The sequence below is a fragment of the Lacerta agilis genome, chromosome 12 (genome assembly GCF_009819535.1).
Source record: "Lacerta agilis isolate rLacAgi1 chromosome 12, rLacAgi1.pri, whole genome shotgun sequence".
NCBI lineage: Eukaryota > Metazoa > Chordata > Lepidosauria > Squamata > Lacertidae > Lacerta > Lacerta agilis.
This window is the reverse complement of record NC_046323.1, coordinates 55,762,766-55,784,658: the sequence shown is the minus strand read 5'-3', so window position 1 is coordinate 55,784,658 and position 21,893 is coordinate 55,762,766. Positions and strand designations below refer to the sequence as shown.

Below are 21,893 nucleotides of genomic sequence, written 5' to 3'. Positions count from 1 at the left end.
AGTTCTTAAAGAAATGGGAGTGCCGGATCACCTCATTTGTCTCCTGAGAAATCTCTATGTGGGACAAGAAGCTACAGTTAGAACTGGATATGGAACAACTGATTGGTTCAAAATTGGGAAAGGAGTACGACAAGGCTGTATATTGTCTCCCTGCTTATTTAACTTATATGCAGAATACATCATGCGAAAGGCTGGACTGGATGAATCCCCAACCGGAATTAAGATTGCCGGAAAAAATATCAACAACCTCAGATATGCTGATGATACTACCTTGATGGCAGAAAGTGAGGAAGAATTGAAGAACCTTTTAATGAGGGTGAAAGAAGAGAGCGCAAAATATGGTCTGAAGCTCAACATCAAAAAAACTAAGATCATGGCCACTGGTCCCATCACCTCCTGGCAAATAGAAGGGGAAGAAATGGAGGCAGTGAGAGATTTCACTTTCTTGGGTTCCATGATCACTGCAGATGGTGACAGCAGTCACGAAATCAGAAGACGCCTGCTTCTTGGGAGAAAAGCAATGACAAACCTAGACAGCATCTTAAAAAGCAAAGACATCACCTTGCCGACAAAAGTCCGTATAGTTAAAGCTATGGTTTTCCCAGTAGTAATGTACGGAAGTGAGAGCTGGACCATAAAGAAGGCTGATCGCCGTAGAATTGATGCTTTTGAATTATGGTGCTGGAGGAGACTCTTGAGAGTCCCGTGGACTGCAAGAAGATCAAACCTATCCATTCTCAAAGAAATCAGCCCTGAGTACTCACTAGAAGGACAGATCCTGAAGTTGAGGCTCCAGTACTTTGGCCACCTCATGAGAAGAGAAGAATCCCTAGAAAAGACCCTGATGTTGGGAAAGATGGAGGGCACAAGGAGAAGGGGACGACAGAGGATGAGATGGTTGGGCAGTGTTCTTGAAGCTACTGGCATGAGTTTGGCCAGGCTGCGAGAGGCAGTGGAGGATAGGCGTGCCTGGCGTGCTCTGGTCCATGGGGTCACGAAGAGTCGGACACGACTGAACGACTGAACAACAACAACATGGCAGAACAACACTGCTACCTACCTGTAACTTCACTTAGCAATGTTTTCATTTGAAATGTTTTTTTGTTAACTTTGTGTTAAATATGTATACTGTGGTTGACCTCCTCCTTTGTAATGTTTTATTTTGAAATCTTTTAAGATAATATTTTAGTTTCCTGTGAATTATGTTGCTTTGACTGTATACTTTATATCTGACTTTCTTCAGAAATGTTTGATTCTGGGTTGTTTTATTGATATTTAATATGCTGTAAACTGCTTTGAGATTTTTCTTAAAAATATAGAGGTACAGAAGTGAAATGAATAATAACAATAATAATAATGAGGGACATTGGAAGGCGGAGGGCAAAGAAAAGAAAGTGCTTCTTTGTGCAGTGCAGAGTTAAACCTGGTACACTCCAGTGCTTAGGGCAAGGAAAGAAGCTGGGAGTGGAGGGAAAACCTGGTTGAATGCAACCGAACACTGTGAGGGCTCATCATGGACTCTACCTAGTGGCAGTGAAGTCGGCAAGGAAGCCTCCATTGCTCCCTCATTGTGCCACCCAGCAGAGCTGTTCCAGGTAGTGTGGAATCCTTTACAGTGGACAGCAGCTCACTGTGACTTTTTTGCAAATCCTTCTGAGGATAAAATCACTTGAATCCACCAAGACCTTGAGTTTGCCGTAATAGCGGACGAGCCTCGTGGGGCGTCCAGAGCACAGTCTAGTCCTGTTGTGTTGGATGAGTTTCAGTTTGTGAGGCTGGAGGATGTGGACTAGGTGCTCGGATCAGTCAGCGCCACAACTTGCACTCTTACGCCCCCTTGGATGATAAGAAATAGCAGGGAGGAGGTGGTTAATGCCTCCCTGCATGAGTGGGTGGTCCCTTCCTGCTTGAAGGAGGCAGGGGTAGAACCAACCACACCTCAAGAAACCCTCCCTGGATTTGGAAAATCTAAGTAACTGCAGGCCAGTTGCCAGCCTCCCCTTATTGGGCAAGGTTCTTGAGAGGTTCATAATGGACCAGATCCAGGCGTTCCTGGAGGAAATTGATTTCCTAGATCTGTTTCAACCGGGGTTTAGACACAGTTTTGAACACATATGTATCTGGGCCTCAGAACGAAGACAAAAGGACCCCACCAAAGTAGTAAGCCTTGAGAATGATGCAGATTTCAAGTGCTAGAAAAAGTGACCGAAGCAGGAAAGGAATGTGCACTGGAGTTGGGAGTGGGAGGGAGAGCAACTCTTGAGGATCCCCGGGTTAGCACCCCCAGTCTAGCCCAGTGTCCAAATTGCGCTCGGTACAAATGACTCTTCAATCACAGTTCTAAGTTCATACGTTCACTGAAAACACTGAAAGGCCAAGGAAACCAGGCTGATTCATCTCACAGAAATCCCTTCAACTGCCTGTACAACTTGCATGATGACATTCTTCCTGGCAGGTCTAGATCAGGCATCCCCAAACTCGGCCCTCCAGATGTTTTTGGACTACAATTCCCATCATCCCTGACCACTTGTCCTGTTAGCTAGGAATGATGGGAGTTGTAGTCCCAAAACATCTGGAGGGCCGAGTTTGGGGATGCCTGGTCTACAGGCTTGCTTCTCCTTCTTCCTTTTTTTGTTAAAGAAAATCCAGAGTCTGTGCTGTGGTGCAGTCCAGTCCTGGTTCGTAGCAAGACTCAGCCATGCTTAATTCAGGGAACAATATTATTCTCCTGACCGTGTATCAATTTTATAACAGAACAATCTATTTGCTTTGTAGAAGTTGCTAGCCCCTGTTGGCAGCAAACCAAGGAATTCCTTCTGATCTCTTGGAGGCTTCCTGAGAGCCCAGATGGATGAGCAAGACTCCGCTGGCCCTGAAGCAGGAAGAAGCCATGTCCTCAAAACTGGGAGCAGTGGAGAATTCTGGGAAAGCTCTGTGAAGAAAATCTTGGGTGAGGAGGACATTCTCTGCTCAGATTTGCAGAGCCAGCAATTCAGGCAGTTCTGCTACCAGGAGGCCAAAGGACCCCGAGAGGTTTGCAGCCGACTCCACCACCTTTACCGTCAGTGGCTGAAGCCAGAAAGGCACACGAAAGCCGAGATGCTGGACCTGGTGATCTTGGAGCAGTTCCTGACTGTCCTTCCACCGGAGATGGAGAGCTGGGTGAGGGAATGCGGAGCGGAGACCAGTTCCCAGGCGGTGGCCCTGGCCGAAGGTTTCCTCCTGAGTCAGGCAGAGGAGAGGAAGCAGACAGAGCAGCAGGTGAGAGAGACTTTCCTCTGGGTGCTCCCAAAGGGGCTCCAAACAGGATGGAGAGTATCCCCAAACTCTCATCTAATGGCCCATCTATTAAGTGAATGGTATTAGATACCCCTAAAGTTTTTCCCTCAGCCATTCCTTTTCTAATCCATCTCCCCATCCTGTTTTGAATCCCTATTGCTCTTTCAGGGAAAGGATCTGTTTGCAGAAAAGAGCCAAGATTCCTATGAGGCAGAGAAGTCTCTGCTGAACACCAGAGAGAGGCGACTGGGTAAGGAGGAAGGAGTTTTTTCTCTGTTTGGTCACATTCTGTTGGTATTGAAATTAATCCGTAGGTTCTTGTAATCATTTGGGGCCAAGAGCCCAAAGAAGGGGAGATGTATTTTTGCACAACTAAAATATGAAATGGGTACAAACATCAAAATTCACTCAGCAGGTGAGGCTGTCCCAGGTAGGACTAATTTAGCCAGCTAGCCTTGGTGACTACCGGTATATAATGTTTATTGGATGGATTTTCCCCAAATTGATTTTTGAACTTTGAATTTTATTGTTCTTCATGCTTTTAGACTGTATTTTATGCTGCTTTTATGTTGCATTACAATTAAGTGTTTTAAATTTGTTGTTAGCCGCCCTGAGCCCAGGTTTCTGAACCAGGAAGGGTGGGGTTTTAATAAAAAAAATTATTTGTTATTATTTATTATTTTAAAAAGGCTCTTCTGTATTTAGTGCTGCACTGCTACAACCTCTGAGAATCAGGCACTAATGCTTGCCACTGACCTTTTTGTCTTGCAGCTGACAGAAGGACGAGGGCAAGACCTCCTCATCCATCTTTTCCTGGTGGAGGGGAAGCAGTGGCTGTGGATGCAATTCAGGTCGGAGGAAGGGGCATTGTGGGGAAGGAGGCTGAGGGACGGGGCAGCCAGGGGGCCTCTGGGCCTGAATGAATCCCCCTCCTCGTCTTTGTTTCCGTCAAACCTGCCCTTAATAAAGGCTTAAAATGCTCTTCCAGAAGGTTGATGAATATTACTAGTATTATTTATCTGCAGTTGTAGTTTTATTTACTGATTTCTCATTTAGTGTTAAAATAGGCTTCTAACCATAAAAGACATAGTGGCCACTTAATGAGCCCCATCAGTTGCACTTTCCCCCTCCCTCCCCTCCTGTGACCCCCTGCACCCCGTAGGGCATTGGGAAGTTTCCCCCCTCCAGAACAGCAGACGGGAAGAGGAAAGGGGGGATCCTTCCATCTGGGAAACAGGAACGCTTGCACAGACAGACTGATTTGAAGAAGGCCAAGTGGAGCTCCTCCCATTTACACATAGATTACTACCTGTTATTAAAAGGCACAATAAAAGACATGTGAAAGAAGCATCCATAATTAAAATGTACAACCAAACAATCCCATTAACACAACACAGCAATTAACAGGCAGAAAACAACAGAGCAATGTGTAGTAGATAATTTCTCTGTTGTTTAAGAAGGGGACTTTCCCTTTTTATTTTAGGGTCCGGTGTGCTTTGAAGATGTAGCTGTTCATTTCACAGACGAGGAGTGGGCGTTCCTGGATCCTGACCAGAGAGCTCTGCATAAGGAAGTCATGGGGGAGAATCGTGGGATCATGGACTCTCTCGGTAAGGCTCCTTGTTGGATCACAATATCTGTTTTGAAATCCAGTACGGATCTCCATGAGATGAACCTCAAGTATTTTGATGGAGCTAAACAACAACTTCCTCAACCTCGGCCCTCCCTAGCTAGCAGGACCAGTGGTCAGGGATGCTGGGAATTGTAGTCTCAAAACATCTGGAGGGCCGAGGTTGAGGAAGCCTGACCCTTAGCATCTGGTATTTTGTCAGCCCCACGGTGAACCGTGAATGGAGAGTTATCTACTGTTTTATCTGTGAATATTCTTCCTCCAATTGTGCCTTTTTAAACCATGATCTGGCGGGTCTGAACTGCCCTGGCCTTTTTATATGTGACTTCAGAGTGGTTAGGTTCTGTTATATTTTCATGTCTTTCCTTCTGTCTGTCTGTACTTGGTAGACCAAAGAGACTTCTGACATGGGGGATGGATTGGATTCCCTTATTGAATCAAACAAAATCCATCAAAGAAAAGAGCCAGGGTTTTTGAATCTCGGGTTCCCATAAGTATGTCTGTTAATGCTTGTCAGAAAAGTCAATGAACCCTGTTGTAATACTTTTTAGTAAGTTACCATTGTTTAGTACTCTATGGCCTGTAAAAGTGTGGGGGAGAGGAATGTTATTATGATGACAAATTTATTATTAGGCAGCCTATTTACTATGCTTTTATAACTGACAAAGGGTAATAAATTAAGAACAACAACAACTTGGAGCCCTATCTCTTTCTGGTGCTCTAATATCTTTCTATTTTTGATACAGCTGGTGATGAACTGGAAATTAACAAGGGAGACCATGACAAAATCCACACTGGGGAGAAACCATTTCAGTGCCAAGAGTGTGGAAAGAGCTTCAGGCAGAAGGAAAGTCTCACTTCCCATCAAAGAATTCATACATTGGAAAAACCATATCAATGCTTGGAGTGTGGAACAAGCTTCACCTGGAAGGAAAGTCTCACTTCCCATCAAAGAATTCATACAGAGGAGAAACCCTACCAGTGTTTGGAATGTGGAAAGAGCTTCAGTCGGAGCGCCTATCTCACTTCCCATCAAAGGATTCATACAGGGGAGAAACCGTATCACTGCACGGAATGTGGAAAGAGCTTTAATACAAGTGTAAGCTTCCGTCGGCATCAAAGTAGTCATCGTGGGGAGAAACCATTTCAATGCCAAGAGTGTGGAAAGTGCTTCAGTCAAAAGGGAAGTCTCACTGCTCATCAAAGGATTCATACAGGGGAGAAGCCATATCAGTGCATGGAATGTGGAAAGAGCTTTTACCAGAGCTGCAATCTCACTTCCCATCAAAAGTCTCACAGGGTCGGGACACTATTCTTTTGTTGATGCAGCCTAGAATAGCATTTGCTCTCTTTTTTGCTGCTTCTGCATCACTCTGTTCACCCATGTAAAGCTTGTAGTCCACTAAGACCCCCTAGATCCTTTTCACATGTACTATTGTGGAATTTGCTGTCAAGGAGTGTGGTGGAGTCTCCTTCTTTGGAGGTCTTTAAGCAGAGGCTTGACAGCCATCTGTCAGGAATGCTTTGATGGTGTTTCTGGCTTGGCAGGGGGTTGTACTGGATGGCCCTTGGGGTCTCTTCCAACTCTAGGATTCTATGATTGGCAAGCTGGGTGTCTCCCATCTTACATTTATGCAGCTGTTTATTCCTGCCTGAGTGCGGAACCTGACATTCGTCCCTATTGAAATTCGTTTTGTTAGTTTGTGCCCGGTTCTCCAATTCTGTCTTCTGTGGCATTAGCTACCCCTCCCAGTTTGGAGCCATCTGCAGATTGGCTGAGCATCCGCTCAGTTCCTTCATCTGAGTTGTTTATAAAGATGTTGAACAACAACGGACCCAGGACAGAACCCTGCGGCACCCCACTTGTCACTATTTTCCAGGATGACGAGGAACCATTAATGAGTACTCTTTGGGTTCAGTCAGTCAACCAGCTACAAATCCACCTAACAGTCACCACGTTCAGCCTACATTTTACCAGTTCCCTCGCAAGAATATCATGGGGGACTTTGTCCAAAGCCTTACTGAAATCAAGATACACTATGTCCACAGCATTCCCCTGATCGACCAACTTGTTACTCCATCAAAAAAAGAAATTATATTGGTCTGGCATGACTTATTTTTGAGAAACCCATGCTGGGTTTTAGTAATCTAAGTGCTCTCAGACTGAGTTCGGAATTAAATGTTCTAGGACTTTTCATGGTATTGATGTCAAGCTCATCGGTCAGTAGTCACCTGGGTCTCAACCCCTCCCCCTTTGAAGGTGGGGACATTTGCATGCTTCCAGGCTGTAGGGACCTCACCTGTTCTCCAGGAATTCTCAAAGATTATAGAAAGAGGCACTGAGATTACATCTGCCAGCTCCTTTAATGCCCTTGGATGCAGCTCGTCAGGCCCTGGAGATCTGAATTCATTTATAGTAGCCTGGTGTTCCCTTACTACCTCTCTTCCTATCTTCAGCCTCAGCTGTCTCTTTGCATCATGGATTCTGTGATCATCAGGTTGGGCACTGCTTTCTTTTGGGGGAAGACAGACGCAAAGTAGGTGCTGAGTGGTTCCGTCTTCTCTCCGTCACCCAACAGCATTTCTCTGTCTGTTCCATGCAGAGGACCTACCACTTGCTTGTTGTTCCTCTTGCTTCGAACATAGCTGGATAGAACTTTTAAAATTATTTTCAATCTCTCTTCCAAGCCTGAGCTCATTCAGAGCTTTGGCCTGCCTAGACCTCCCTGCAACTGTTGGCTACTCGTGTATACTCCTCCTTTGTGATTTCCCCTTTCTTCCATTTGCTATATGTTCCCATAGCAGTGAGACCATATCAGTGCCATATCAGATAAGCCATAGCAGTGCTTGGAATGTGGAAAGAGCTTCACCTGGAAGGAAAGTCTCACTTCCCATCAATTACTTTATACAGTGGACAAACCGTATCAGCGCTTGGAAAGTGCAAAGTGCTTCAGTAAGAACAGCCTCACAGCCCATCAAAGAATTCATACAGGGGAGAAACCATATCAGTGTTTGGAATGTGGAAAGAGCTTCAGTCGGAGCGCCAATCTCAATGGCCCTTCCAAGAATTCGCTGCAGGGAGAAACCATTTCAATGACTGTGTATGAATTTAATTTGAGGACACTTTATGAATATGCGAGTGAGGATTGCAACAGTGTTCTTCTCATTTGGCAACCCAGCAAAAAATTGACATTGTCTCTCAAAACCATGGAGTGCACACACCCTCCGTGCCCAGTGTCTCTTCATAGCCAGATCTGCGAGGTGCAAGTCATTGGGGAAGGGGTTGAATACCTGCTTCGTGTCGCGTCTTCAATTTGACAAGCAATTCATGTACTTCAGGAGCCTCCAATTTACTAATCTGTGGTGCTCCTGGCCGTCACTGCCATCCTCAGCACGTCCAGGATTGTGGTCGTGTCCCTTGAAGCTCTTTCCGGTTTCTGCTCAACACACACACAACATCTTCCAGAAAAGCCACAAGTTTCAGGCTTCCCTCTGTGAGAAGGGTAAGTCGAGGATTCCCTTGCTGCTGTCGTCGTTCGATTATTCAAAGTACATTCCGAGAGATGCAAGGAGCAAAGGATTGTATCCAGGATGAAGAAAGAGTTCTCTCTTTGCCATACTTCAGAGGTGCTTGGGAGCAACGGCAGGCAGTCCAGACCCCGCTTTCCCAAGCCAGGTGGAAAAGGCCTGCAAGGCAAGGAGCAGGTCTCTCAACATGGTCCCTGCCCTCTCCAGCAACCTCTTCCCTCTTCAGTGGAGACAGTGTGAGAGTAGCGGTTGTTGTCAAGCAGGGTTGCTAGATTAGCAGTAGAGAAATGGCATTATGACACCCATTGTAATCAGGTGGCAAAAAGAGGAGCAGGAACATTTGAAATCACAAGTTTATGTACCCAGCATTATCTTGATAGCCTTGTGTGTTTGTTTTAATAAATCAGTTGCATTCCACCACACGTCTCCTCCTTTGCTAGGTTAGGGGTGAAGTGTTCAGATAAGAGTTCCCCAAGGTGGCAGCGGGAATGAAGCGGGGGGTCTGATGAAAGACCCAGTCAAGACCCAGCACATAGCTGTGCATCTTGAATAAAATGGGGAGGGGGCACAGGAGTGGGTGGGCAGGGCCAGAGCACCTAGGAGGGAAGGCTGTGCAGTGTGTGGGGCTTGTTGGGACGCCTGCTTCCTAGAGAGGCAGGAAAAGTGGGAGGGGGGGTCCTCCAGAGCAAAAGCCCCTTTCTGCAAGGGGAGGTGGTGGCTGCTGCATCTCTGCTCTGCCAAGGCTGCCTCTGTGGCGCCTCCTGGAACTTGGTGAGTCTTGTCCTTCCAGCCTTAGGGTTCCAATGGAGAGAAGGGAGGAGTGGGGGGCCCAGGGCTGCAGCGGGAGGGGTGCTAATGCATGGGGCGGACCCCCAGGTATGGGAGAAGAGGGTTCCGCCCCCCCTCTCTGCAAAGCCAGGGTGGCCATGAGTTTGCAACTAGTCTTCCTTTAGATCCATACACTGTTTGCCGCTTCCAGGGTGTGTGTGTCTTTGGGTCAGGAAAGATTCCGTGCAAATAAACCCCATTCAGATTGATGAATACGTCACATTTATTAACAGAAGTTGTAGGCAGACAGAAACATGTGGACATAGAATACACACAAAATATAAAGACGAAAACCTGACCTGTGCAGTAAATAAATAAGGACTGTTGGAAGATGGAGGGCAGAGATAAGAAAGTGCTTCGTCGTGTGGTGCAGAGTTAAACCTGTGGAACTCCCCTCCACAGGAGGCAGGGATGCCCACCAAGCTAGATGGCTTTTAAAAAAGCATGAGAGCAATGCATGGAGCTGTGGGTGGCTCCTTGCCAATTGGGCTGGGCTCTGCAGTGCTTCAGTGTTGCTTTTGTGCTCCAGTCCTGCTGGTGAGCTTCCCAGAAGAGGCCCCTGGTTGGCCCTTGTGAGAACAGGAGGGGGGACTCCATAGGGGGGAAAGTTCAGAGAGCTCTCTCAAAGGCAGATCTTAATCCTGGTCTCACAGCCCATGGGCATAGCCAAGGGGGAGCAAGGAGGGGCAGCTACCCACCCCCCAAATAATAATAAAAAATCAAGGGAGGTTCTCCCCACCACCACCAAAAAAATCCAGGTTAAACCTATATCCCAACTTCCCTCCCTCCCTCCCTTGCCTCTCACACAGGGTCCTTCACGAGCCAGCCATCATCTTCCTGTGTGTGTCCTCATTAACCCCTTCAATTGCCTGCATATTTTGAATGGTCACTGTCCCTCTAGGAGGACTAGGTTTACTTCAGCTTCTTCTTGTGGGATGTAAAAAGAACAGGGGCAGTCAAACCCAACTTTTTCTAGAAGGTTGTCTCAGTCCTCAAGCCGGAACTTCCTGTCTTCCTGGACTGAGACAAAACTTCCTTATATGGAACTCCACAGTTGGGAGCGGCCAACTGTAGCTCAGGCCGGGCTCCATTTTGTTGCTGTTCAGTTGTCGTGTTGATCTCTCTCTCTGACAGTTTAAAAGCAGCATTACTAAAAATGTACCGTTGGCACTTGGCTAAGAGTAGAAAAGGGGGACTTTCTCTCATAAGGAGAAAGTCACCACACGTATATTGTTTAGTAACTTTTAAGCCTGCCTCTAGGATCCTGTGTGTGACTAGATGATTACTTGTGAGTAAACGTTTTTCACTTGACCGAAGACTGTGAAGTGTCTTATTGAAAGAGGGATAAAAAGGGGAAGACACCAGGATAACATTTTTATGACTCTAGCGAGTATATGCAAACTATCCGCTGTGCGTGTGAGGTAAAAAGGGAATGTTAGCTCTGCTGATATTATCGAGCTTGTAAACACAAGTTGGGATAGGATATCCATAGCAATATATCCTCTCCCACATCCCTCAACATTCCCACACTTCTTCCTTTTGTACTTAAAGAAAGCTCAGAATCTGGAGCTGCGGTGGAGTCCAGCAGGCTTGGTTCCTAGCCAGATGCGCCCCTGCTTGCTCAGAGAACCCCTCATCTTCTCCGGAGAGTGTGCTGGTTTTATAACAGAACAGTGTCTTTGCTTTGCAGAAGGTGCAGACAGAGGTTGGGTGAAGACAAAAGGGATTCCTTCCGATCTCTTGGAGGCTTCCTGAGAGCCAGGATGGATGAGCAAGACTCAGCTGACCCAGAAGCAGGAAGAGTCCATGCCATCAACCCCGGGAGCAGTGGGGGAATCAGGGAAAACCCTGTGCAGAAGCTCCTGGGTGAGGAGGAGGAGGACACCTTCAGCTCAGATGCGCAGAGCCAGCAGCTCCGGCAGTTCTGCCACCAGGAGGCCAAAGGACCCTCAGAGGCTTGCAGCCAGCTCTACCCCCTTTCCCAATAAAGTGGAATCTTGGTTCTCGAAATTAATTCATTCCGGAAGGGTGTTCGACTCACGGAACCTTTCAAAAATTAAGGAACAAATTCCGATTGGCTGCAGGAGCCGGTTGCAAACTTCTCAAGGTCCTTTCGCCTCCTGATAGCAAGGCTCTTCATATCTGAGCTGAAGGTGTTTTCCCTTGGAAGCCTCCATAAGACCGGAGGGAGCCCTTCTGTCTTCTGCCGACTTTGTCCCCCTCCCACAAAAGAAAACCTCTCTGAGCGTGTGCAAAGGGCGGGGCTCCTAATTCATCATTTTGAGCGGGGTGTGTGTGGCTGAGCTCGGTGCGCTGGGCTTTGCAAGGGTTGCAAGGAACAGAGCTGGGTTCCTGGAGAGTAGAGGAAAGGAAGAAAGGGGTGGGACCAAGCCCTCCCCCCCCCCAACAAAAACCCCTCCCTCCCACTCATTTCCTGCAAGCGTTGGAAGCGGGTGGAGGTTTCGCCTGCCTCCCGTCCCGTGCCAGCGGGGGCGCCTCCTGGGATACGGTGAGCCTCCTCTCTCTTCCCCCTTTGGGAGAAAGGGGGTCCCAGGGCTGCAGCGGGAGGGTGCATGGGGGGGGGGCACCTGCTTGCAACGGTGGTCTTCCTTTGGATGCCACGCTGCTTGCCGCTTGGCGTCAGGAAGGAAAGGCATGCCAAGAACCCCGTTTCAGGTTTAGGAAAACGTTTGCAGAGATTGCGGCCAGGTGGAAACACCCGGACATTCTTGACCAGCTCCCCTTCCCAGACTTCTGGCTCCTTGCAACTCCCAGAATCACACAGGAAATGTTTTGGGTCCTGGAAATACGTGTCTCTGGGGTCAGAGGGCTTGGTAAAGAGGGGACAAAGCCAGGGATGCCTCTGTGGGGAGGGTATTCACCAGCCAAGGAACTCTCACCAGGATGCCCTTTCTGGGGCCACCTTGCCCCCCAAAACACAAGAGTGTGGAAAAGCTAGGAGGACCCCCTCGGCCACCCTTCCCACCCAAGAGGGTCTGTAGGGAAGGAGGTGGTTCTTCAGATATGTGGGGGTCTAAGCAAACCTCATGTGAGCACCTCTACAATTGAATGGACAACCAATGCAGGTGTTTTAGAACTGGAATATTGGGGTGTTTAGCTGGTGATATATTGCGATGTTGAAAACCAAACATCGCCCAGCCCTAAAAAAGAGGCCAGACTCCTTAAAAGAACTTGAACTTTGAATTATAGTATTTTAATAAAAGGATAACAATAACAGAATGATGTATTTCCTTTGTAGGATTTGGTAACACCTCTCATAAGGACACACAGAACTTAGCAGAAGACCAAGGGATTCCTTGCAATTTCTTAGAGGCTTCCTGAGAACACAGATGGATGAGGAAGACTCAGCTGGCCCTGAAGCAGGAAGAGGCCATGGCATCCAAACTGGGAGCAGTGGGGGATTCTGGGAAAGCTCTGTGTGGAACATCCTGGGTGAGGAGGACACCCTCCACTCAGATTTGCAGAGCCAGCAGTTCAGAGAGTTCTGCTACAAGGATGCTGAAGGACCCCGTGAGGTTTGCAGCCGACTCCACCACCTTTGCCATCAGTGGCTGAAGCCAGAAAGGCACACGAAAGCTGAGATGCTGGACCTGGTGATCTTGCAGCAGTTCCTGGCTGTGCTTCCACCAAATATAGAGAGTTGGGTGAGGGAATGTGGAGCGGAGACCAGTTCTCAGGCGGTGGCCCTGGCTGAAGGTTTCCTCCTGAGTCTGGCAGAGGAGAGGAAGCAGGCAGAGCAGCAGGTGAGAGAGACTTTCCTCTGGATGCTCCCAAGGGGCTCTGAACAGGAGGGACAGTATCCTGAAATCCTCTACTAAGCTTTTGGAAAGCACCCCCAAATTTGTTTTCCATTTGTCATTCCTTTTCTAATATTTCTCTTCTTCCTGTTTTGAATCCTTGTTGCTCTTTCAGGGAAAGATTATCTTTGCAGAAATGGACATGGATTCCTCTGAGGCAGAGAAGACTCGGTTGGTCAGGAGAGAGAGGCCACTGGGTAAGGAAGAAGGAGCTTTTTCTGCATTTGGTCACATTCTGTGGATTTAGGAACTAATCCGTGGTCTTTGGGGGGAAGACACTTGGTGCCAACCAAAGTAGGGGAAGTCTATTTTTACATAGCTAAACTACAAATGTCAAAGTGGACCGAATAGGTGAGACATTTTCTAAGGTACACTAGTCATTCTAATTCTAATATGTAAAAACATAATAATAAGTTAAACCTTAAAAAGCTTTCCAATTCAGGGCTGACTTCAAATGAATCCTAAAAATATATACATATTTTCTCATCTCCTTGACATCTGATTCAAGTGTGTTCCACAGGGAGGGTGCCACTGCCGAGAAGGTCCTCTGCCTGGTTCTGTGTAGCTTTACTCCTCGCAGTGTGGGAACCGCCAGAAGACCCTCAGAGCTGGACCTCAGTGTCCGGGCAGAACGATGGGGGTTGAGACACTCCTTCAGATCTACAGGACTGAGGCAGTTTAGGGCTTCAAAGGTCAATACCAACATGCTGAATTGTGCTCGGAAACATACTAGGAGCCAGTGTAGGTCTTTTAGGACCAGCATGATATGGTCCCAGCAGCTGCTCCCAGTCACAAGTCTGGTAGCCTCATTCTGGATTATTTTCTGAGTCACCTTCAGTGGTAGCCGCGCATAGAGTGCACCATCTGTAGTTAGAGGTGAACTGCTTCCCCTCGCAGAAAAGCATACGCTAATGGCCAGCCACTTCCCTTTGTCTCTCACAGGTGACAGAATGATGCCAGGAAGACCTCCTCACCCATCTTTGCATGGAGGCAGAGGAGAAGCAGCAGCTCTGGAACCAGATCAGGTGGTGAGAAGGATCATTGCAGGCAAAGAGGCTCCTGTTCTTGACTTCTGTCAAAATTGTCCTTTACAAAGACCATTCCAGAAGGTTTATGTGCTGAGAATGACTAACCATCACCTCACTTTCACTGGACTTCTGAATGTTGCTAGTATTTTTTATCAGTTGTTGCAGTTTTAGTTACAGATTTATCACTTAATGCTAAGATAGGCTTCTAAGTAGTTGAGAAACCGTAAAAAACATTGGCCAGAATTCACCTCATGAGTCACATCAGTTGCACTATAGGGCTTTCCCTCTCCTTCCCCTTCCTGTGACCCCCTGCACCCCTGAAGTTCGCTTTAGGGCATGGCGAAGGTTTCCCCTCCCCAGAACAGTAGAGGGGGAGAGTAAAGGGGGGGAATGTTGAACAGAGAGAGTGATCTGAAGAACACCAGAGGAAGTTCCACCCATTTACACAGATGAATACCCATTATTAAAATGCACAATAAAACAATTCTGTTAAGACCTTAAAATGTGCATCCATGATTCAAATGTACAGCCAAACAATCCCATTAAAACAACACGGCAACCAACAGACACAAAGCAACAGAACAATGTGTAAAAGATAATCTTTCTCTGTCTGAGAGCAAGGCTTTTCTCTTCTTCTTTTAGGGTCCGGTGTGCTTTGAAGATGTAGCTGTTCATTTTACAGATGAGGAGTGGGCGTTGCTGGATCCTGACCAGAGAGCCCTGCATAAGGAAGTCATGGGGGAGAATCGTGGGATCATGGACTCTCTCCGTAAGGCTCCCTGTTGCATCATGATATCTCTTTTGGAATTTAAGATCCCTTGGGGAGAATCTGGGAGAATCTTTGTCAGCTGTGGGAAGGCCCGGGACCTTCAGTCCCCACAACTGGCTCATAGGGGCCAGACCCAGAGGGAAGTATTGCTTTGCTCACTAGGCCTGACACTTCTGAGCAGCATGTTTCCTCTCATAAAGAGTTAACTTCACTTACCCCATGTGATTTATTGCTGTCCCATTCCTGACACTCAGGTTCCCACAAATATGTTCATTAATGCCTGACAACAGCAGTGAAGCCTGTTGTAATACCTTCCTTTAAATTCCCTTCAGTTCTTGCTCTTTCCCAAGCATTAATTAGCAAAGATCCATAATCGAGGGCTGCATTTCTCCCTGAGGCTGTGATCGGTTTCTTTCTTTGTTGCAGATGATGATGAATCAGAAATTATGAACCAGGGAGAATATGTCTACACAATGGAGGAGCAATGTAAATATTTTGAGTGTAGAGAGAACTTCAGTCAAAGCTCCCATTCCACTTCCCTCCCAAGAAATTGCTTTGGGAAGAAATCCTATGAATGCTTGGAATGTGGGAAGAGCTTCACCCAGAAAAAAAGTCTCACTTTCCATCAAAGAATTCATACAGGGGAGAAACCATATCAGTGCTTGGAATGCAGAAAGAGGTTTCGTAAAAGGGCCCATCTCACAACACATCAAAGAATTCATACAGGGGAGAAACCATATCAGTGCTTGGAATGCAGAAAGAGGTTTCGTAAAAGGGCCCATCTCACAACACATCAAAGAATTCATACAGGGGAGAAACCATATCAGTGTTTGGAATGTGGGAAGAGCTTCAGTCGGAAGGATCATCTCAGTTCCCATCAAAGAACTCACAGTGGACACAAACCATATCAGTGTTTGGAATGTGGAAAGAGATTCAGCCAGAAATCAATTTTTAAGTCACATCAAAGAATTCATACAGGGGAGAAACCATATCAGTGCTTGGAATGTGGAAAGAGCTTCCGCCAGAGTGCCAATCTCACAACACATCAAAGAATTCATACAGGGGAGAAGCCCTATCAGTGCTTGGAATGTGGAAAGAGCTTCACTCGGAATTCCCATCTCAGTTCCCATCAAAGAACTCACAGCAGAGAGAAACCTTATCAATGCTTGGAATGTGGAAAGAGCTTCAGCCAGAGCACCCACCTCACTTCCCATCACAGAACTCACAGAAGAGAGGAACAATATCATTTCTCGTAATGTGGAAAGAGCTTCAGTCAGAACATCAATCTCATGACCCATAAAATAATTCATATAGGGGAGAAACCATATCAATGCTTGGAATGTGGAAAGGGCTTCGGTCAGAAGACCAGTCTCATAGGCCGTCAAAGACGTCACAGTCAGGAGAAACCAAACAATGACTGTATATGAATATAATTTTCAGAGACTTTGATTAATATGTTCAACCCGTACACGGAGTTCCACTTCCGAAGGCCTTCTGCCAGTTCCCTGATGGTGGGATGTGAGGTTACAGGGAACCAGGCAGGGGGCCCTTTTTGAGGGTGTCACCCGCCTTGTGGAACCCCCTCTTGTTAGATGTTAAGAAAATAAAAAACTATCTGACTTTTAGATAAGGAGGTTTGTAATGTTAGTATTACTGTGGTTTCATAAATTGTTAGAAGTAATAATAATAATAATAATAATAATAAAGGCTTAATGGGTCAAAACCAGCACATTGAATTGGGTGTGGAAGGTAATTAGCAGCCAGTTCAGTTGGGCCAGAATCATCATCATCATCCTCATCCTCGTCACTTTTAATTTGTATACTGCCTTTCTGTTTTACAATCCTCAAGGTGGTTTACAAGCTGAAGAAACAAAGTATGCACACCTTATATGTAACAATCTAATGCAATACAAAAACGTGATAATAAAACATAGCTTTAAAATAAGCAATCTACATCAAATAAAGTAACAATCAACAATCATTAGAATAGTATAGATTATTAATATCAGCATATAAAAATTAAACCCACACTTCACAATTACAATAAATAATTTTGAAACTATAATCAATAAAACAATGGCAAGCCACAGGGCATAAAACAATGCAATGCAATGCAATGCAATACTTTTAATTTTGTGGAATATGAAAGAAGACAATGTGTAAGATGTAAAAGGAGCAATAAAAATACAATTAAATATGGAGCATCTAGCAGAGAACATTGGCTAGGCATGGGGCTGATAACATCAAGGTCGTGGGTTCTGGGACAGCTGCATATTCCTGCATTGCAGGGGGTTGGACTAAACCAACCTTTCTCAACCTTGGGTCCCCAGATGTTTTTGGCCTACAACTCCCATCATCCCTAGGTAGCAGGACCAGTGCTCAGGGACGATGGGAGTCGTAGGCCAAAAACCATCTGGGGACCATCTTCAGAGTCCTTTCCCACTCTACAATTCTTTGATTCTACCACAAAAGCTACAATAAACTGAATGAATGAAATAATTAAGTGGCCAGAAATTTTCAAGCGGCTTGTGGGGGGGGGGGATTTGGAAACCCCTGCCGTAAGCTGTGCATGCGCACCTCCTCAAGGTATCCTTACACACCTGTGCAGTTGTGGGCCAGCATGCTCTGAGCACCTGGAGAGAAGGTTGCTCCAAGGAGACACCAGCCATGTCCCAGAGGTGTGGGGAGAGACTTCGTCAGGCCTTGCTCCACCCTCTAGTCTCTGCTTTCCAAGTTGTATTGTATTACTGTATTTTATGTACTGTGGCTTGCCGTTGTTTTATCGATTATAGTTTAGAAATTATTGTAACGAGTGGATTTCTGTTTAACTTTTATATGCTTATATTAATATTGTTTTATACTCTTCTAATGATAGTTGAATGTTACTTTTTTGATGTAGGCTGCTTATTTTAAAGTTTTGTTTTATTATCACATTTTTGTATTGCACTAGATTGTTATAAGATGTACATTTTTTGTTTCTTCACTTCAGCTTGTAAACCACCTTGAGTGCTGTAAGATAGAAAATTAAAATTATACAAATTAAAAATGATGATGAAGAAAGTGCCCTCCTTGCGGAAGCTCAGCAGGTCGATGGTGACAGTTTGCAAACTGGTGTTCCAAATTGCAGAGTGGGTTTCCCTGCTCCTTTCCCTCCACCTCCCTGATTCTAGGAAGGCGATTCCTGCTCCTTGCGCAGCTTTCCCCCAATGCAAGCTGCTGCTCCTGTTTCTGGCCAAACAGGAGGAACCCCCCCCCCCCAATATAAAGCCTCTCCTCCGGGTGTGCGCAATGCACAGATCTGCTTCGGAGAGAGGAAGAAGGGTGAGCTTGGTGCCCTCGGCTTGCCAAGGGTTAAAAGGAGCCGAGCTGGATTACTAGAGAGGAGAGGAAATAAAGGCGGGGGGGGGGAGGTCCTCCAGAGCAAAAGCACCTCCTTGCAAAGTCCCTCCCTGCAAAGGGAGGCTGGTGGTTTTTTGTCTTGTCTGCGGTGCCTCCGTGGCGCATTCTGGGATCCGGTGAGTCTGGGGGAGAAGCGGGGGGTCCCAGGGTTGCAGGGGAACGATGCATGGGAGGGGGGGCTGTTCAGCTGAGGCAATGGGGGGCCCCCCAAGTCAGGAAGCAGAGGGTCCTCCCCGCTCCCTCTCTCTCTGCAAAGAGCGAGTGTGCAGGAGGTCTGCAACTATGCTCTTCCACGGTGGCAAGACGCTGCCATTTTGGGGAGAAAAGAATGGAATGCAGATAAACCCATTTCAGATTTGTGAATGAGCCACACTTGTCAGCAGGGGTTGTAGCCGGACGGAAACATTCGGGCATAAAACATACACGCAAAACGACAACAATGAAAGCCTGACATTTTGCCATCCATTAATAAGGAATGTTGGGAAATCGAGGGCAGACAAAAGAAAGAGCTGCTTCATGTGGCGCAGAGTTAAACCTAGGGAACTCCCTCCCACTGGAGGATGGGATGGGCACCAATCCGGACGGCATTCCAAAGAGGAAGAGAGGGGTGTGGGTGGCAGTGCTGGGCGCTTTCCCCTTTGGTCCCAGAGGGAGCTTTTCAGCATCTTCACCAGGACGGAGATTCTCTGCTACCAAAGTGAGGGGGGAGGAGGAGGAGAGGGCGGTGGGAGACTCCTAACCAAGAGGGCCCTGCTCTGCCTCCACACCACAGTCAGGCAAAGATGCTCCTGAAGTCCAGTTGCTGGGAAACCACAGGCAGGGAGAAAGTTGCTCTTGCGCTCTGATCCTGCTGGGGTGCTTCCCGGAAGAGGGCCCTGTAAGAACAGGAGGGGGGACTCAATAGGAAGTCCCATTGGCCTGATCCTGCAGGAGTCTCTGATGCTGAGTTCCTCCAGGTGCAAGCCAACCCTCCTTTGTTCTTCAGTTAGAAGGTAAGCTTTCCCCCAACACTCGTTCATCCGACAGGGGTCTTCTCCAGACTTTGACACGTGTACACCTGTTCAGACATGCAGCCTCTCAGGTGCCCCGAGAATCTTTGGAGGCTGAGCAGAAAGCCCTGCTGAGAAGCCCTGGAGGTCTCCCCATCCAAGGAATCCAAGGCAGCAGGAGAGGTACTGCTGGGATGGGGAGGAACCTGAGATGGGGGTGAAAGGGGCAGCCTCCCCCCATTGCTGTAGTTACTGGGAGACCCTCTCCCCACCAGCTAGAGTTTCCTGAATTCCCTGGCACAAAGGACAGATTGTTAAAGCACACTTGGGGAGTGGCTCCAAGGAGCTCTCAGCATCCTTAAGAAACCACAGATCGCAGGATTCTTAGGTAGGAGGAAGCCAATGATTGATCCTGCTTTGCGGATACAGCGCAGGTGGGGACCTGGGAGTGTGCTTTGTCTTTTTCCTTCCTTCTTGGAATTCTGGTTCATTGGGTTTTATAAACAAGGATCACAGGAGGAAGAAAGGAGAAAATTAAACAGACCGAGTCTCCTCTTGTCATCTGTGCATCACAAAAACCACACAATAAGTTTATGGGAATGTCTACAACACCAGGGTCATTATTAGTGTCTGAGTTCTTGGTTCATGAATTGGTTTAATCAAAACCAGAAAAAGGGGAAAGAGGAGAGAGCAGAGCTAACAGGTATCAGTCAACATTGCCTGGCCAAACGCCTAGTCAGGAGCCCTTGGAGTTAGTTGTGCTCAGGTCAAGTGTGAGGCAGTCATTTTTTTCCTCTTATTAAGTTACCAATAAAACAACATAAGGTGCAGATCAACAACCCTGAGCCAAATGCTGTTGGGGGAGTTGTGTTTCTGGAGGCAGACATCCTGGATTTAGAAGGTCATGACTTAAAATTCGGCTGGCCTGCATGTCTTTGGTATGGGAAGGCAACAATTTATAAAAGTTTTATTAACTATATCCTTAGGAAGAATCTGTATAGAGTTTGGGAGAAATATAAAAATCTGCTGGAAAGGAAAACACCTTTATGGCTGTCTCCTATTGAGGCTTTTACTACAAAGAGAGCTCATATGTCCTTCTCGTGTAGTTTATATGTTAACTTTGCCATTTCCGCATAATTCACCAGTTTTTCTTGCCATTTTTCTTTCGTCGGGATTTTCTCATCCTTCCATCGTTGTGCCAACAAGACTCTTGCCGCTGTTGTAGCAATACATGAATAAATTCTTAGTTTTCCTTGGCGGGACTTTAAGGAAGAATGGGAACTTCAAATCCTTGGCAGGTTTTGAATAAACATTCACAAGTTTATTAGTAGAACACATGATAGATGAAGTAATGATATGTACAGATTTATAACATGCAGAAAATAATATGTATAAACAAATTGGAGAGGGGGAAATGTAACTGATTACATTGATTGATAATCGATAATTTGTTTTGCTAAATTTGTTTAATAAAATTTTAAAAAAGAGAGAGATAATATGGACAGACAATGGGCAACTTACAGGGAATTGCTGTATTTTACAGAGGGGGAACCTAATCAATGGAAAGTGTAAGGAGCCATGTGACTGACTGACTGGCTACAATAGCATCAGTTATATGAAATGTTTAAAACAGATAGGAAAAATTGGTGGGGGTTTTTTGGACCAAAGCTCACGCTTTGAAAAAGAACTTTTACAAAACAAAGAAAAACTCTTATCTAAAATGTACAATCTGTTATTAGATTGGGAAACAAAAGACGAGCTTGTTAAAGCCTCAATGACACACTGGGCAATAGATATAGGACATACCGTAATATAGATTTTAACCTCTGGGGAAAACTGTGGAAGAGTGCTTTGAAGTTCACAGCATGTTATTCCTTGAAAGAAAACTACCTGAAAATGATTCACAGAGGGTATCTAACTCTGAGTAGACGTGTTAAGATGTACAAGACTGAATCAGCTAAGTGATGGAGATGCAATGAGGCAGAGGGTACGTTCCATCATATGCAGTGGACTTGAGTAAAAGAGTACTGGGGAATAATTTATAATGAATTGAAAAAATGTTTAAAAGTACTTTCCCAACAAAACAAAACAAAAAAAAACCAGCCCTTTTTGTTGGGGATAATTCAGATGGAAATTCCCAGGTGTCAAAAAAGGTTGTTTATGTATGCTTCTATTGCGCCCCGTGTTTCGTTAGCCCCAAAATGGAAAACGAGCGAGGTCCCAACCAAAGAGGAATGGCAACTCAAGATGACGGAATATGCCCAGCTTGCAGACTTAATATATAGAATAAGAGAACAAGAAGAATACACATTTAGAGAAGACTGGAATATATGAAACAGAGTGGTTTTTATGAAGACTGGAATATATGAAACAGTGCGGGGGGGGAATTGTGTACACTTGAAAACGTTGGCAGCATTAAGATAAATTCAACAGTGTAAATAAGTTCTGATGGATGTAATGATGAATGGTTTAGTTTATATAAGATATGTGGGGATTTATGTTATGCAGATTGAACCATGGAAGGAGAAGAAGGGAGGTCACTGATATTTTAAGGTTGTTCAAATGAATATTCTAAAATGTAAAATAGAAAAACAATAAAAATTATATAATCCCCCCCCTCTCATG

The 21,893-nt window shown here is 46.0% G+C and overlaps 1 protein-coding gene across 1 annotated transcript in view; it reads left to right on the top strand.

Annotated features, from left to right (window-relative positions):
- LOC117055480 (zinc finger protein 420-like) overlaps window positions 1-21,893 on the top strand; it is a gene marked incomplete at its 5' end in the record, with an annotated part of 36,353 nt that overhangs the window by 7,373 nt on the left and 7,087 nt on the right. The window contains 3 exons of the mRNA XM_033165015.1: window positions 10,956-11,220; window positions 13,199-13,280; window positions 15,307-16,133. Of these exons, the coding sequence (XP_033020906.1) occupies window positions 10,956-11,220; window positions 13,199-13,280; window positions 15,307-16,133 (1,174 nt within the window). The remainder of the gene's footprint in view (window positions 1-10,955; window positions 11,221-13,198; window positions 13,281-15,306; window positions 16,134-21,893) is intronic.